Below are 18306 nucleotides of genomic sequence, written 5' to 3' on the forward strand. Positions count from 1 at the left end.
CAGAGGGGCATTGTAAAGTGGTTACTACTAAGTATATCATCATTTGCTAAAAAAGCATAATTTTTTTCTAGAGTAAAAGAATGATTGTTGTCAGACATACACTAATGAAATTCTGTCCACAAAACTGCAAATCAGAATTTCCTATTCTTGGGATTCTTAACTCTCAATTTCACTTAGAGGCACTAGTCTCAATACACAAAATGCTACCAAGGCTGGACTTATTAATGAAACTAATAAGAGGATAGTGCAAGGAAACCACATTTTCTCATTATTCTATTTTCATTTTGTTAAAGATTTATCATTTCTATGCCAAAGTGATAAGATGTAGGACACTGTTAGTTTCCTGGGGCTGCTGTAACAAATTACCACAAACTTGGTGGCTTAAAACAACATAAATTCATTCTCTCACTATTCTGGAGGTTAGAAGTCCAAAGTCAAGGTGTCTGTGGAGCCAAGCTCCCTCTGAAAGTTCCAGGAAAGAATTCTTCCTTGCCTCTTCCAGCTTCTGATAGCTGCTGGCAATCCTTGGATGTGCTGAACTTGTAGCTACATCACTCCAATCCCTGTTTCTCCATATCTCTTTGCATCCTCTTCTCTTCTGATGAGGACACTAGTCATTGGATTTAGGGCCTACCCTGATCTAGTCTCACATCTTAATTCATACCTTGATTACATCTGTAAAGACTATTTTTAAATAGTGTCATTGTCTTAGTTGGTTTGGGCTGCTTCAAAAAGTGCCATAGACTGGGTGGCTTATTAACAACAGGAATTTATTTCTCACAGTTCTAGAAACTGGTCCGAGATCAGGGTCCAGGATAATCACATTCTGGTGAAAGCTCTCTTTCAGTTGCAGACCTCCACCTCTTGTATCCTAATGTGGCAGAGAGCAGAGCAAAGGAAGCAAGCAAGCTCTCTGGTGATTCTTATAAGGGTACTAATCTCATTCATGGGAGCGCCAACCTTATGATCGCATCTAACCCTAATATCCTCCTAATACCATCTTTGTGGGAGGGTAGGGTTTCAACATATGAATTTGGGAGAAATATTCAGTCTCTAATAGTCCCCTTCTGAGGTTCTGGATGGAAATCAATTTTAGGGAAGACTATTCAGAACACTACAGATACCACGTCAAATAAATTGCATTTGAAAAGTCACACAATCATCATACTCAATTTTATAAAAAAGCATCAAGTATCAGATCACACACAGGACCATCACTAAAGAGGCAAACATCAACTTTCCCTATGTGCTTACTCAAAAGGGAGTCCCCGGGTGGGTGTCAGCAGGATAGGTGTTTGCAGCTAAAAGATACTGTAGTCATTTGGCTGTTGCTGCTTGCTCAGTTCTACAGGAGTTGAGCATCATGTTCATTGCCATATGAAAGCACTGGGCTAGAGAGAGCTGGTTTTGGATCATCTGTGGGAATATCGACTCTGAGTGATGTAGAGTAAAACCTCTGTCATGTAGGTCTTCTTCCACGTTACTGCCATTTCAAAACCTGCTGACCAGAATTGTAAATACACCACCAAATGTAATATGAGTCTACATTTTTAATGGGAGAAATTACCAACTAAAATTGGGTGTGAGGACCTTGGCAGGATTTTGGTTATCTGTACCATTCAGGATGTTGACTTATGGCCAGCTCTGCTCCAGGGAACACCAGAACGGAATGTCAGAGACTCCTTAGGTCATTAAGGGGTGCCCAGCAGCGTCCCTGCAAAGAAGTCAGGGATGCTAACAAGGGAGGTCTGCTCTGTTCCCTGACTTCAAGGACTAAACCCAGAAAAAAAGGAGAAATATGTACTACTCTTTGTAATACTTTAAGCAATAAAATAAAAAATAATAATACCCCCCCCACTTGCTTGTCCTGGGTAACATTTTTCTCTCAAGCTAGAAGTCTCTCCCTAAAACTGTGCCTAGCAGGCCATGATATTTAATATTTCAAATGTCTTCATTGAATCACTGGCATTAGGTACTTGACATCATCATACATATAAAAAATTAAAAAGGCCATCAGCCTGCATAAAAGTCACATTTTGGTCAAATACCACATTTTGAAGACTGACTTGGTTAAATATCAACATTCATGTGTGATTCTTTCAACTCTCTTTCCTTTCCAGTTCATCACATAATCTCAGAACATACAAATTAAACACTCAATCAAATTAAACATTTTAAACCCAGGGTTTGTAGTAGCAATTCAACAGTAGTTGGAATGTACAAGTGTCTGTTAAAATCACTAGAAAAACCGTCCACCTAAAATAATGGAATTCCAGATGTGAGTGACAGAAGGTAGGGGAGGGAAGGTTTTCTAGTTCTTATATACATTGCTTTAAAAAAATTGATAGTTTTAGTTTGGTTTGTCTTTTGAACACAACCTTTTCTTTTTCAGTTCTTTGTTTCAACACCAGTTTTCAGCTATGATTCTACTTCATACTACAAAATATTTAGCGACAAGGATGGCTACAAACATATTCACTATATCAAAGACACCGTGGTACGCTCCTTCCAATATTTATCTCCTCAAAGATCATTCACTTGAAGTTGTTCAAATAACGCTCAGTTTCACACCACATAATGTTTGTCTTTTTATAGGAAAACGCTATTCAAATTACAAGTGGCAAGTGGGAGGCCATAAATATATTCAGAGTAACACGGGATTCACTGTAAGTATTGCATGATGCATGTTGCCCCAGTCAGGGTTTAATTAGCCAATGGACATACAAGGGATCCTGCCCCACTTCTTTCTGTTCAGAGCATTTTAGTTATTTACTATGTAGTTTAGTTCAGACAGCTGTGCTTTTCTGAAGACTGCACTTTCTTTAACAACCAGGAAAGAATATATGGCAGGTGGTCATTTCTTTTCTGATATGTGATAGGTACCTATATAAAAGTGTAAATTTAAAAAGTCATAACTGGTTCTAAAGACAAGTTTGACTCTTCAGCACTTGAAGCAATGAGCAAGCTTGAAAAATCCATTGATGGCAACCCATACATAGAAAATATTTTTGTAGTGATTCACTGCTATATAAATTTGTTATTATCTGTAACACCTATAGTTTATTGAACAATTACTGTGTACCACATGCTGTACAGTAGAAATGATTATCCCTTTTTACAGATAAGAAAATCAATACTCAGAAATTTAACTTGGCCAAGGCCACATAGTTAGTGGCAGAGCTAGGATTCAAACTTAGAACACATTCAACCTAACGTTCTTATTGTTAACCTCAACATGGGGACTTCTTTCCTTTCCAGTCCATCCTGCATACAGTCTAAATAAACCACCTTAAAATAGTCATTTGTGGTCATACTTCTGTAATCAAGAATGTATAATTCCTTTTCCTCACTCCTTATAAGGTTCAAATCCAGGGTACTCTGGTATAATCTGCCTACCATTAGCTGGAATCTAAGAGCAAAGAGGAGGATCATTAGTTCAGGCTCATTGGCTAAAACCTGCCAGAAACTATTGCCAATCCATGAAATTCTTTGAACAGTCAGCAAAGGAGTTTAGACATTATATGGAGCAGCCATTAAAATCACCAGCGTTAGAGGCGTGGCAAGATAAAAACAGATGGGGAATTTCAGACATAATATGTTCAGAAGGTAGGGGAAAACTGAAGGCAGGAAGACCCAGATATGGTCATAATCTAGGCCTGAGGTGACAGAGACATGAACTAGCACAGTGGCAGTGAAATCAGACTCTTTGAGAGAAAAACGATGCCTTTCTTTTCTTTCTTTCTTTCTTTCTTTCTTTTTTTTTTTTGCATCCTTGACATTTGGCATAGTGCCTGACACAGAGCCAGAGTTCAATGAATATTTGTTAAATGAATGAGAGGAGAGATAGATAGACAGGAAAGACAGATGGAGGCTGAACAGGGGTGGTGAATTAGTGGCTGTGAGGAAGAAGGGAACAACAAGAGGGATGTGGATGCTTTTGCAAGTGTCAGAGATGAAGACAGTTGTGAAACCTTTGACATCAGAAAACTGCAGGGGGCTGTTTGGAAAAGATACTGAGTAGTTTATTCACGAATAATTTGAGATGATGTGGGAAAGGCAAGTGCAAGTGATGACTGGAGTCATGTGAAGTTAGTAAAGACATGTAGAAGGACACATTTAACACTATGAGTGAGTGGTATTATGTTGCCTTTTCCTTTTATTTGGGAACTAGAGGCCCGGTGCACAAAATTCATGCACTTGGTTGGGGGGGGTCCTGGCTTGCCCCCTCTAGCAGTCTGGGAGCCCTTGGGGGATATCTGCCTGCCAGCTTAGGCCCACTCCCCTAAGCTGGCAGTCAAACATCCTTAGCACTGCCACAGAGGCAGGAGAGGCTCCTGCCACCCCTGCTGAACTCACCAGCCGTAAGCCCGGCTTCTGGCTGAGCGGCACTCCTTGTGTGGGAGCATACTGACCACTAGGGGGCAGCTCCTGCTTTGAGCAGGATCAGGCCAAACTGGCTCTCCAATATTCCCCAAGGGGTCTCGGATTGCTAGAGGGTGCAGGCCAGGCCAAGGGACTCCACCGGTGCACAATCAGGGCTGGGGAGGGACACGGGAGGTTGGCAAGCCACAAGCCAGGGCTTGTCTGGCCCATCTCGCTCAGTCCGGATCAGCCAAACCCCAGCAGCAAGCTAACCTACTGGTTGGAGCATCTGCCCCCTGGTGGTCAGTGCATGTCATAGCAAGCAGTTGAGCAACCTTAGCATATCATTAGCATATTACTCTTTGATTGGTTGAATGGGTGACCAGATGACTGAACACTTAGCATATTAGGCTTTTATTATATAGGATAGCAAGACTTTTATGATAGTGAGGACAGAAAAGTACCTGGGCTGCCAAATAGTCCTGATAATTAAAAAGTGGTAACCAAGCCTTGGTTATTCCAAACTTTTCACACCCTCTTATGGTCTTCCAAAAATCAAACAAACAAAAAACAATACAGTTACTTTGTAATAATCAGATAAACTCACTCACAGATGAGTGAAAATCATGCTCAAAATTGGCTTTACCACCTCATGACTGTATTAAGACAGGTTAGAACTGGACCAGACACTTAAGTAGCAAGTATGTCTTCTTGTGACTTGTTTTGCATCTGGGTAAATTAATATGCTCCTTTGTGTGGAATCCCAGTGTGAATGAGTTTCCTGGTTTATAGCAAACCTATGTATTGTCAGGGCATCTGTAAAGTAAATTAAAATGTGTTTAGAATAGTAGACAAAATTAAATAATATAGCATAGATAAACCAGTAAACTGTTAATCATGGAAAAAGAAATGGGTGATATTAATCAAATATCTTAGTTTATTTTTTGTGGCTCATAGCTAGTGAAATGGAATATAAAATACCTATAATAAAAGAGTACTCTGCATAATTTAATCCTCTATGATTTGAAAGTCAGAGTAAGCACACAAAATTCAGTTATAAACAGTAGAGATTTATGAATTTAAGTGTCAATCAGTAAACAGTTTCATGAACTGTTTATTAATACTTTATTTAGTATTAGTTTACAAATTAATCATCAATTTATTGTTTATTAATAGAGTAGTTTAGATGAATATTAGACTGCATGTTTAATATATCAGAATTAGTACTGACAATCCTATCACCATTTAGTTATGGTAGTTATTTAATAACTTCTGAATATCTTTCAGGTTTTATTCTAGCAATGAATTTGAAGGTGTCCCTGGAAGAAGAAATATCTACAGGTAATTTATGTCAATTCACTTTAGTATATTTCTATATTCATATTTGAGTAAAATATGTCATGATCCTCAGAATATATAGAATATTTTTTAAAAGCCTGAAATGAAGTAGGAATAACTTGTGAATTAAGATAAAATATTCAGAGAATGTTTTGCACTACATCAGTATAAAGTTATGTAACCCCAAAATATCAGCTAACTCAAATGTTTGTTTTCAAAAAGAAAAATCATGAAATTTTAATGCAGATATAAACATAATGCTAAATAATTTAACTAAATTTACAGGTAATTGAGGACATTTATTCACTTACACTCATGTATTAAGTACTTACTGTATTTATTCCCATCATGTGTGATTTCTTCTAACATCATTCACTTTGGCATAAGCCTGTTGTGACTGGAAGGAGTTCATCTCCATTCCTAATTAGTGTTTAAGTTGGTCCAGTGGTTGCCTTGATGATTAGAAGGGTGCCCACAACAGCCCCTTCTGGATGTGGAGTAAAAACAACAGTTACCATAAGCTGGTGAGTTTGCTATTTGGCAGGTACCTTCTTACTGCTTTATACATTCATCTTACTTAACTCCCACAACAACTCTAAGAGGCAGGTAATATTGCTGGAGCCAGGATTTGTACCTGGGCAAGCTGCACCTGACCCCTTACTGTGAGCACCCTCCCCTCCCTCACATTTCCCAGATCACACCAAAATATGAACATGAATATTAACCATAACTGAGGAAATAAGACATTTTTACTCTGCTGCATTCCTCTGTTCCCCCTTGGATCTTGGTGCCTTATTGGTTGAGGTTGGGGAGAATCCCTCTATGGAGCTAGCAGTGACTCTGGCCACCCTTTACCCAAGGCAAGGTCAGGGGCAGCAGCAGAAGGAACTCTGTGGAGGCCACAGGAAACCTTACCATCCATGCTGTGCTTATGACCCTGCCTCCATCCTGGCCTAATACCATCTAGTCACCACCAAATTATAAAAGACTCAAATTCTGACATGATCTGGGAGTCTGTATGTGAAAGCCAGTCACCCCATTTAGAAACCACGCAGAGGCCTCTGCTGAGGAGAGAGTGGGCCCAGCATGGTAGGTACAGGTTGGCTTGTGTAGAATTGTGCAGAGGGAGCATTCCCAGGAAGAGCTTCCCTGGGCCCAAATGCCCTGCCTCACGGAATGAAAGGCACAGAAGGAACATAAATTGTAGTTTCTTATTTCCATTTTGCTTATTAGTAATTTCTCCTTCTAGTTATATGATAAGAACAGATTCCCCTTGTACGTTTTGGTGAGACTGCCAGATTCCCCTTGTATGTTTTGCTTGTGGGAATACAGAAAGAGAGGTGGGAAGAGGAAGAGCTATGCATTCCCAACCACTTTGTGAAGTGTGAGAGATGAATGGCTTTGAGAAGTGATCACCTCATGCCCACTTGAGGTGTTAGATACTTCCCTCACCCAAGGAAATCACAGAGGGCTTCTTGAGGCTTGTGCCTATTCAGGCAAAAATTGAAAATCAGGCTACATCAAAATGCTAAGAATTCCCCTTCACTTTATTTTTTCCATGTTTTTATTGACTTTTAGAGAGAAAGGGAAAGGGATAGAGAGATAGAGACATCGATGAGAAAGAAACATTGATCGGCTGCCTCCTGCACACCCCCTACCAGGGATGGAGCCAGAAAGCTGGGCCTGCATCCTGACCAGGAATTGAACTGGTGACCTTCTGGTTCCTAGGTCAATGCTCAACCATTGAGCCACACCGGCCGGGCTCCCCTTCACTTTAAATGACATTGGCACCAGGAAAATGGAGTGGGTTTGATGTCAATACGTAAATTAGTCATTTTATAGGGAGTAGTACCTTTTGATAAATTCAATCTTAAATTTTGGATTTATTTTCATTTTTCTCTAGAATTAGCATTGGAAGCTATCCTCCAAGCAAGAAGTGTATTACCTGCCATCTAAGGCAAGAAAGGTGCCAATATTACACAGCAAGTTTCAGTGACTACTCCAAGTACTATGCACTCGTCTGCTATGGTAGGTAATGGACTTAACACAAGCTTTACCACTTCACTGCCACTGTCATCCTCGTCACCTCATCTGATCAGTCCTTAGCTATAGATGAGTAAGCAGGACTTGAATGGTATCAGGAAGTGTTCTCTGATGAAAGGGTTGCTGGACTTCACCCATTTGCCTGGAGAAATGTCAAACTTATTCTGCCCAGGAAAAGAACAGTGGCCTAGAAACCAAAGCTCTTCACTTGGAGGCCAGTAATTCTTTAAAATGTAGTTTCACATGGGATGGAAAATGAACTTTTGTCACCGAATATGTTTTTTTCTAAATTTGGGAAACATAATAAGTATTAATTCAAATATTTAAAAAAATCATAGGTAATAAATTGAATATTTCCAGCTTGCTTAGGCCATGTGTACATTTAGTGAATAATTTCTATCCAAATAATTTTATACATAAAATGTTATTTATATCTTGATCATTGGGTAACAATAAAATAGGTTAGGTTAGGGATGAGTAGATTGATGAACTATGTTGGGGTCCTAGGAGTTTAGAAAACAGACTTGGGAAATATCTATTTGTCATTCTCTGACCTATTCCCCAGTTAATCCCTGAGTTTCCCCGGTGGGGGACAGAAAACAGGAGAAGTTATTACAAAATGCCCATTATTCCCCTGTTTCTGGTTTCAGAGCCCCATGTGAGGGTGGGTGGCTAAAGCAACAAATGGAATCTTTGATTGAGATCCCTGACTAGTTGCAAAGGACCCTGAGGTTCCCTTTACTTCCCAGAAGGAAGGCACCCTGACATGCCACTTCTATCACCCCAACCTCCTGGCCCCAGAGCCTGCAACCCAGCTCATTTGACCACGTGGAAATAAATGAGCATTTAAGCCCAAATGCTCCTAAAATAAGTCAGTCTGATACAACACTTTCATACAATGTTTGGCCAATGGCATCTTTGAAAATTCAAGAGATTGTTGTTCTTGATATATGTGTGATTATGGCATTTAAGGTATACATTAATGTCCTTTCAAGTTATATGTAACATTTTTCCATTCAAGCTATGTATTTATACAACATATTGAAAGCTTACATGCCAGGCATGTGGTATTGAACTAATTGTACTGAGTTGTCTGTCTGTCTTTTTCTCCAGGAGACAGACACTGCTTTCTTTAAATCTTTATAATCATAAGGCCAAGAAGAATGGCTAATGGGTAACAGACATTGAATGTTTGCTGAATGAACATAAGTGCTAGAAAGATCAAAATATTGCTGCCTTTTGCAATCTACCAAAAGACTCATTCTATTCTGATGTATTTCCATCTATATCTATATGCATTCTGCCTTTATACAACACTTTTAACCCTTTTTGAAAGCACTACATCACTTTGCTTAAGCCGGAGTGCTCACTGAAGGGATAAGAAAGCAAAAACTAAGCTCTAGTCAAAAGTTGGTGGAAGAGTCCTTTCTGGAACTTGAATTGCCTGACTTTTCCACACTCACTCTTGCTTGGCAGTATGGTAATTTCCCATTTAGCAAAAAATATACTGTGTGGGAAGCATCACATCGTCTGGTGTTTTTGAAGCTCCAGTAAAATGAGTCACCGCACCATCATAAGAAAAACCTTGAAATCTTTCCCTTTAGGATTAAGAGTAAAGCCTCATTATGTAACTTCAAACTCTCCAAGAGTGATGGTGAGTAAATCCCAGATAATAGGATTAAAATAGGGGAAATCACGTTTATGATGCTGATGGAACAAAAGCAGTGCAAAGGAGGAATTCTAGACAATTGGTGCTTAAGCCATTAGGATCACACCCTTTAGGCCATTTTTGTCAAGGGCAGCCAGTCATTAGTTTGTCTTGTAGTCTGAGCAAAAAAAGATATGCCAGTTGTCACTTCTGGAACTGAATACCCATGAAAATTCCATAGGGCGGATACTGATTGACTAAAGTCAAGAAATCCAGATTTATGTCTCATTTCCTTACATCCTGACCAAAAATATAATGTGTGCTTGTTCCTTTTAATAACTTCGAAGAAAAGCAGAACAAAAATCTCTGAAAAGAAATTCTATAAAATTCTGAAACTCCATACAATAAAGAACTCATGTTTTTTGAGGGATCTTAATACATAATATCCCTGCTCCTTACTCCCAAGTTAAACTTGAGGTGTCAGGAAGGAAATCAAAATATTAGCTTTATTACCTGTAAAGGTTAGTTGGGAAATGTGGCTAGGGTGCAGATTCCTAATATCGTACCCCAGAATTAATTACATAAATGTGAGCACAACTGGATGGCCACTGGCTTCTCCCATGGCGCCTGGCACTGTCACACATAGAGCACTGAGAAGCAGATCAAAAGCATGTTTCTGCAGGTGAAAATGCCTGGAACAGGGCAGAACAAGGAGTTACTTATGCTCCGGTCTTCTCGGACCTCCCCACATAGGTCATTCCCCTCTGCTTGTTTGGGACCAAGGTGCTGCTCTAATAACAAACACTCCTTCCACATCGAAGGAAGCAAGCTTCCGAAGGAGGACAGATGTACCTTCACCCCTAGCTCCATGCCTACTGCTTTTAACCCACTGACTGACAAGTTTATCCTTTTAAAGGATATGTCCGGGTACTGTTTTATTCTATATATCAATTCTGTGATAGTGTGTAATGATTTGTACATCCTGTTAAAATATCTAGTTTCTACACAGAGAACCTGCATTCCATGTTGGAATACATAGCAGACTCTGGTGTGCCACCCAGGCCTCCCAACATTAGGACCGAATCCCTCATTTCTCCAGCTGCTGAGAGTTCTGGGGGCTGACACCTCACAGCCCAGCCCCCTCCCCACCTCCTGGGGATTGCTCTCAACCCAGGCTATATCCAATGACTGCTCCACCATGCAGTGTACAAGCCAGCCCCATTGACCCTATTCGAGGCAACTCTTCATGCCATCAGCTCCTGTGCTCTCAGGGGGTTGGCTGAGGTCTCCACTGTGACTCCACCCTCCCTTGTAGCCCAACTTTCCTCCCCTCTCCCACAGGTGTGTATTCTAAGACCTCCCCCCAGATAAACTTCTGTCTCACAAAACTTTTTCTGGGTCTGTTTCCTATGGAATGTGACCTTCCAAAGCTTATTGGAACAGGCAACTTATTCTATATAAATGTATTTATTTGTGTATCAATTACTTTAAAAAAAGATGCTGGATTCTATGCACCAGAATGAACTGAACCAAAAAGCCAGATTGAAAATATAATCTGGGTACTGGTGAAGGTTACTTCATAAAGACACAGCTAAAACTGGCCCAAACAGCATGACATCTTCACAGAAGGCCACATATCACTGCCACTTCCGGGTCCATCTGTAAATAGATCCGAACTATTCAGTATCTCCCTTGGAAAAGCACACTGGTAACTCCTCCCTCACATCTGTTCTTGGAGTGGGCTCTGATCTCATGTGTTGTTTAAATGTAACTTAAAAGGTGGTGTTTACTTCTCTATGGGAGAAAAAATAGGTGCAGAATTAAAACATGTACTTGACATTAATTACAAATACTATTAGCAGTTCTCATTGCAAACTAAGTTATGCTTTTGTTCTCCTTTTGTGCACAGGCCCAGGTCTCCCCATCTCCACCCTTCATGATGGCCACACTGATCAAGGTACGCTCTCCTGCATGCTGTTGTCCTGTCTATAGACAGACAGCCTGACACTACCCTGAAGGAAGCCAGAGAGTTTCCACACCAACGAGGGGAAGTGTGATGGAATCCTGTTATCACCCAGCTAATTATTACCCAGAGTTGGATATTCTTTGAGTCAAACCAGATCATATAAGATTTAATAATTATTTGCAGTAAGAACCTGATATAACACAGATGAGTTCTATCAGAGGGATTAATTCTATCTTCCTCAATCAGCTTTATGAAAAGCACAGAAGCTTAAAATTGGAAGGAAAGTTAGGATATTTAGTATAACTTACAAAATTCCTGTTTATGTTTGTTTGTTTTTGTTGTGTTTTTTTTTTTTTTTTTGTAACATTTCAAACTGGAGACAAATTCCAGCTATAACTCCAGTTCAAAGCAGGGGGTGACTGTCATGCTAGCTTTTTTGTTTTAACAGCTAAGTCACACTGTTGTCACATATGAAAGCCCCAAATTTGGAGCCTCTCTCCATGTTCAACGGCTACCAAGATAGTCCTCATCCATCCTATATTTGTGATATTGCTTCAAAATAGTTCACAGACCACAGATAACCCTTTTTGTTCTCAGCAGAGTTATCCAAGTATATAATTGCCCCGAACCTCTTCCTGAAGTTCTCCATGCCTTCGATGTCCTATTAAACAGCATTATATGGTTGAAGCTGAAGGTGACTAGGGACAATGAGGGACTTCAGCACTCAAGCCTGCAGTCACTCCTGCACAGCTTCTGTGACAAGCCAGGAGACTGCTTTGGATGAGATTGGCAGTCAGCTCAAAGGCTCCAGGATAGGTGAAAATAAAGGAAGGAGGAAGTCAGAGTCAACTCCGCAGTTCTGAGCAGAACAGGCATTGCAACAATGGGACTGTGAATTTAGTTTCATTTTGAAGTTTTTTTTGTTTTTGTTGTTTTACTTTGGGTCTAATAATGAAATACATTTAAGAATAACATTGTATTTCTTAGTTTGGCACATCTCAATCTTCAGAATTTAAAGCAGTTCCACTTTCAAATCTGTAACTTTTTTATTTTAATGGAAATCACTATAAATGTGTAATTCCCATTTTTCCATGACTGCAAAATAAAGGTCAGCTTCCCTTTGCCCAGACACCAATTACTGTAGGGCTCACGAAGCCTCATGACTTTACCTAATATTTAGAAATTTACATAATACATATTATGTTTATGTTTTCCAACTTGCGAAATAGAATGCAATTTTTTTAGAGCTCAGTTCTGCAAATGTGTCTAATGATAAAATTCTCCAGAGATGTTTATTATAAATACTCTGAGACTCTTCCCAGAAGATGAAATTCAATAGATCCTAGATTAGGTTAGGTAATCTGTGTTTTTATAAATTCCCAAACAAATTTTGGAATTGCATTTTACAGCAGATGGTGTGTCTTCTATTTATTTGTAGTTTTTTCATTCATTTCCCACTGCATTTGGTGCCACAAATCTTCATTCCACAGATCTTTATTAAGCACTTCTCACACTGTGCTGGATTATAGATTCTTAAAATGAACTGGTATTGGCTCAGATATGGTCTCTTGTCCTCAGTGAGAATATAGATCAATGGAGAATGCAAATGTGTGAATGGACAGTTAGGATGCAGTGGGGTATAGTATTAATAGCATGGGAAGCACATAAGTAGGGCAGCTCACCTAGGTTTTGGGTTGGGAAATGTTTCCTAATGATAGCTATATCAGACTAATGACTCATACAAGTGAAGGAGGGGTAGATGCTGCTTGGTCAATGGAATGATATTGATGTTGTTTATTGACATCAATCACATGGTTACCATGACCATGGAAGCAGACAGCAGAGTGGGGAAAATGAGGGAGGGCAGGGATAGTGGAGAGTAAGCTTAGTCTGAGGCTGTGTAAAACACCAACACCAGAAATGGAAAGAGAAACATGAATCTGTAAAGAAGACCAAGAAGGAACAGAAGGAGGAGGACAACCTTGAGAGTATGTTACCATAAAGGGCGGGGCAAAAGAGGATCCCTGTCAAGTGCTACAGAGAGTGAGGCCTGCTTTAAATCCACGAATTTAGCAAGAGTGAGATTAGCATTAGTTTATCAGAGCCGTTTCAGTGAAACAATGGAAGTGGAAGCCAGACTGAAGTAAATTTAATTAAGAGAACAAAAGGGGTAGAAGACTTAAGGAGGGAGGTCCCTGACAGGTTGGGAAAAAATGGGGTCCAGAGACAGGTGAGGGGATTAATCTGTGGCATTGTGAAGAGAGAGAGTGAAGAATTATGGATGCAGTTGTATGAAAGCTTGAAGACATTGCAGAAAATAGTACAACAGCTTCATTTTCTCTGCAAAGTGGGTAAGGTCATTTGAAAACACCAGATAGTACTTGAACCAGATGCTGTAGAAACTCAGAAGAGTTGGCACTTGACATTGAGGGCCCCTTTGAGGATTAGTTGCTTCAGGCACAGCAGGTGCTCATTAAAATTACCCGACTGATGGAATGACCTCATTTATCAGCTTTTAACAGATTCTTCACATAATTTAATTAATAGGCAATATATGCTAGTTAATATGATTTAACCAAAAATCTCATACATGATCCATCATTCTTACCACTTAATTTTACCATAACAAAAAGTCTACAAGTATGCAGAGAAAACATACTGCATGTCAGGTACTAGGTACTGAGTGCTGGGCACTGTGTAGGCTATACAATGAGTGGAACAAGGTAAAAGGTGAAGTCTGGACTATGGCACTCCTTTGTCAGATTATAGGCTTTTAATGCAAAGCTACATAAAGAAGCCCAGTTGCCATCCCTCCACTCCTCAGAGCCCTATAAAATTCCATTTTGCTCCAAGGGGTGAAAAAATTACCCTCTTCTTAGTAAAAATGCAACCCTAGACAGTAAAAATATTAGTAAATTTTTAAATTAAATTTGGCATTTCAGTAAGTCAAGAATCAGAAAAGTTAAATAACTAGGGACAGAATGGAGATGAAATCAAAGTCAAACCAATCTGGAAACACTTACTTATTATCTCTGATTTCTAGTACATGTTGGAAAAATGATAATAATAGTAATAAATAAATCAATCCTATCTAATAAAAGAGTAATATGCAAATTAACCATCACTCCACCACACCCACAAGCCACACCCTCCAGCCAATCAGGAGCGAGTATGCAAATTAACCCAACCAAGATGGCTGTGGCCAGAGACAGAGCAGGAGGCTTGGGTTTCCCCGGGAGTGGAGGAAGCCAAGCTTTCCACACACGCTGGCAGGCCCAGGCCCCACTCAAGGCTACAAAGTTTCAATTATAGAAGATAAATAAATCCCAACAAAAATGGTGGCAGCCACAGAGCTGGAGAGAGCAGGAGGCTTGGGTTGCCCCCGGTGATGGAGGAAACCAAGCTCCCGCAGTCCTGGCCTGCCTTGGCCTCCGCTTAAGGCTACAAAGTTTCAATTATAGAAGATAAATAAATCCCAACAAAAATGGCTGCAGCCACGGAGCAAGCAGGAGGTTTGGCTCCGCTCAAGGCTACAAAGTTTTAATTGTAGAAGATAAATAAATGCCAGATACCAGGGCCTCCACTGGGGTCACTGGGGGGCGGGGTCAGCCTGCAAACCACCACAGGCCCCTAGCCCAGGCAGCCCCACACCCCAAGGGAACCCCCACCATGATCCGGGACACCCTTCAGGGCAAACCAGCCAGCCCCCACCCATGCACCAGGCCTCTATCCTATCTAATAAAAAAGTAATATGCAAATTGACCATCACTCCAACACACAAGATGGCTGCCCCCATGTGTTCAAAGATGGCTGCCCCCATGTGGACACAAGATGGCCACCACAAGATGGCCAGCAGGGAGGGCAGTTGGGAGGGACCAGGCCTGCAAGGGAGGGCAGTTAGAGGCAAACAGGCTGGCAGGGGAGCAGTTAGGTATCAATCAAGCTGGCAGAGGAGTGGTTAGGGGGTAATCAGGCTGGCAGGCAGAAGCAGTTAGGGGCAATCAGGAAGGCAGGCAGGTGAGCATTTGGAAGCTAGCAGTCCTGGATTGTGAGAGGAATGTCCAACTGCCCATTTAGGATCTGGCCTAAATGGGCAGTCAAACATCCCTCGAGGGGTCCCAGATTGGAGACGGTGCAGGCTGGGCTGAGGGATACACCACCCCATGCACAAATTTCATGCACCAGGCCTCTAGTAAATAAATAAATAAATAAATAAATAAATAAATAAATAAATAAATAAATAAATTCTATATAATAAAAGGCTAATATGGAAATCAACTGAATGGTGGAACAACCAGTCGCTATGATGTGCATTGACCACCAGGGGGCAGATGCTCAATGCAGGAGCTGCCACCTGGTGGTCAGTGCGCTCCCACAGGGGAGCACCACTCAGCCAGAAGCCGGGCTCATGGCTGGTGAGTGCAGCAGCTCCCACCTCTGCGGCAGTGCTAAGGACCCCTCAGGAGATGTCTGCCTGCCAGTGGGGAGCAGGCCTAAGCCGACAGGTGGACATCCCCAAGGGGTCCCGGAGTGCAAGGGGGCGCAGGCCAGGCTGAGGGAACGACCCCCCCCCCCAGTGCATGAATGTCGTGCACTGGGCCTCTAGTAAATAAATAAAGCAAGTAGCCACAATGTGTGCTTGCTTCACACAGGATTTCTTGTATCCATGATCGTTCAACGTATAGAACCCACACAGGGAAAATGAAGAGCAGGCTTCATTATACTCAGAATTGTGTATTCCATTTATTTATTCATATATATATATATATATATATATATATACATATATATATACATATATATATGTATATATATATATATATGAATAAATAAGAAATGTTGACTTTTAAGAAAAAGTCAACATTAAATTATATATATATATATTTAATGTTGACTTTTTCTTTTTAATCCTCACCGAAGATATGTTTTTTTCATTGATTTTTTTTAGAGAGAAAGAAGGGAGAGAGAGAAGGGAGAAACATCAATGTGAGAGAGAACCATCGATTGGTTGCCTCCTGACGCCCCTGACTGAGGATCAAACCCGCAACCTCAGCATGTGCCCTGACCAGGAATGAACCTGAATCCTTTTGGTGTATGGGACTATGGGACCATGCTCCAATCAACTGAGCCACCCAGGCAAGGCTAGTTTTATCTCTTTTTATATATTTATTTTTTTGCTAATACTCACCCAATGATATTTTTTCCATTGATTTTTAGAGAGTGGAAGGAAGAAAGAGAGCGAGAGAAACATCGATGTGAGAGAGACATGTTGATTGGTTGTCTCCTGTACCTGCCCTGACAGGGGCTGGATATTGAACCTGCAACCCAGGTACCTGCCCTTGACCAGGAATCAAACACACAATCCTTGGGAGCATGGGACGATGCTCTAACCCTGATCACACTGGCCAGGACTGGTTTTAACTTTTAAGATGACATAAGCATCTCTTTCCTGATGGATTATCCAAAGTTAAAGTGAAATTTATTATGTGTCTTATACAAGTCACACCAAAAACATCTATAATTGTTCTAAGATTAAATATAACATGTTGGAGCAAAATGCCATGAATATATGAAAACTGAGAGTTACAAGGGAAGTAGTTTGGCAAACTTAGGGTAGCACCAAGTACTCCCTCCTCCAGTTCCTCATCTTCAAGGACTACTTTTTTAAAAGGCACAAAAACAAGAAGTTCACAGGATGTCTTACATAGAAACCTCTATATTTCAGAAATTATTCAGACCCGCTTTTAAAAAATAAGGCTACAAACTCTACATATTATATGAAAATTTAACTTTTCTCTAGAAGATGCCTGGTAGAGATTCCAGCTCAAAATAAAGCTTACAAAAAGCCCTGTATTGCTGAAAAATGGATTTGTTCAGTTCAAAGATTAAAGTGTGAAATATAACTAAACTTAAATATAAACAGCTGGTTTTTTTAGAGAATTTTTAAGGTGAAATACAGAAAGAGATCATAGTGTGTATATATTGATGTTTTAGTAAGATATATAACTACTATAAGAGAAAGAATTTGAAGAAATAGGATGCACAGTAATTCAATACAAAAAAGAAATACCCTATATCAATCAAGTATACAGCAGGAAAGGGTTAAGGAAGAACTACATATTAAAAAACCAGAAATGTATTTGAAGCAACATGTTAACATTTTAAAACAGCTTTCATAACCACTTAAATAATTATTTTAAATTTGGGGTTTCAGAAATATAGATTTTATTTCTCCTGTTTTTAGTGAGTGATAAAATAAATGTGACCAACTCAGGTCATAGTTATGTTAAAAATGAAAAATTAGAGATGGGAAAATATGGCTTAATAAACATTCTTGCTTCTGTGATTCTGCTCAAAATGTGTTTTGATCCTGTAAGATTCCATTTAGGAGATAATGGTTGCCGTCCTTCCTAAGCTCATACCTGTTTTAAAGGCTGGATTCAAAACATGCTTGCCAATGTGAAACTCCTGAAGCAGTCCTTATATTGTTTCCGTTTCGGCCACATAAAACACAAAGGCACCTTTAGAAAGGAATTTTCATATGGAATGCTACTAATTAAAAATGGACATTTTATTTTTTTAAGAAATTAAAATCCTGGAAGAAAACAAGGAATTGGAAAATGCTTTGAAAAATATCCAGCTGCCTAAAGAGGAAATAAAGAAACTTGAAGTGGACAAAATTAGTAAGATCTTTTAAAAACTTCTCATTTACAGATATGAAGTTGAGCACTTTTCTTGCTTTTAAAAAACGATACCATAAATATTATAGTCCAAATCTTACATTATTACTGGATCTTAATTAAAACAATCTTGCTGTAACAACAGTTACAGTTTCACAAAATATCTTTAATATGCTTGTGAATAGAATTGATCTTATACTTTTCTCTAGTCCTATTTCAAGGCTGATTTTTTAAAAGAGCTTATCTAATTTTAATTATAGAATGTGTGC

The 18306-nt window shown here is 39.8% G+C and overlaps 1 protein-coding gene across 1 annotated transcript in view; it reads left to right on the plus strand.

Moving 5' to 3' along the window:
* FAP (fibroblast activation protein alpha) overlaps positions 1–18306 on the plus strand; it is a 78189-nt gene that overhangs the window by 41807 nt on the left and 18076 nt on the right. The window contains exons 13-18 of the mRNA XM_080669385.1: positions 2393–2497; positions 2596–2666; positions 5650–5703; positions 7604–7728; positions 11301–11348; positions 17942–18040. Coding sequence (XP_080525511.1) covers positions 2393–2497; positions 2596–2666; positions 5650–5703; positions 7604–7728; positions 11301–11348; positions 17942–18040 — 502 coding nt within the window. The remainder of the gene's footprint in view (positions 1–2392; positions 2498–2595; positions 2667–5649; positions 5704–7603; positions 7729–11300; positions 11349–17941; positions 18041–18306) is intronic.

This window comes from Plecotus auritus, assembly GCF_963455305.1.
Source record: "Plecotus auritus genome assembly, chromosome: 5".
NCBI classification, from domain to species: Eukaryota; Metazoa; Chordata; class Mammalia; order Chiroptera; family Vespertilionidae; genus Plecotus; species Plecotus auritus.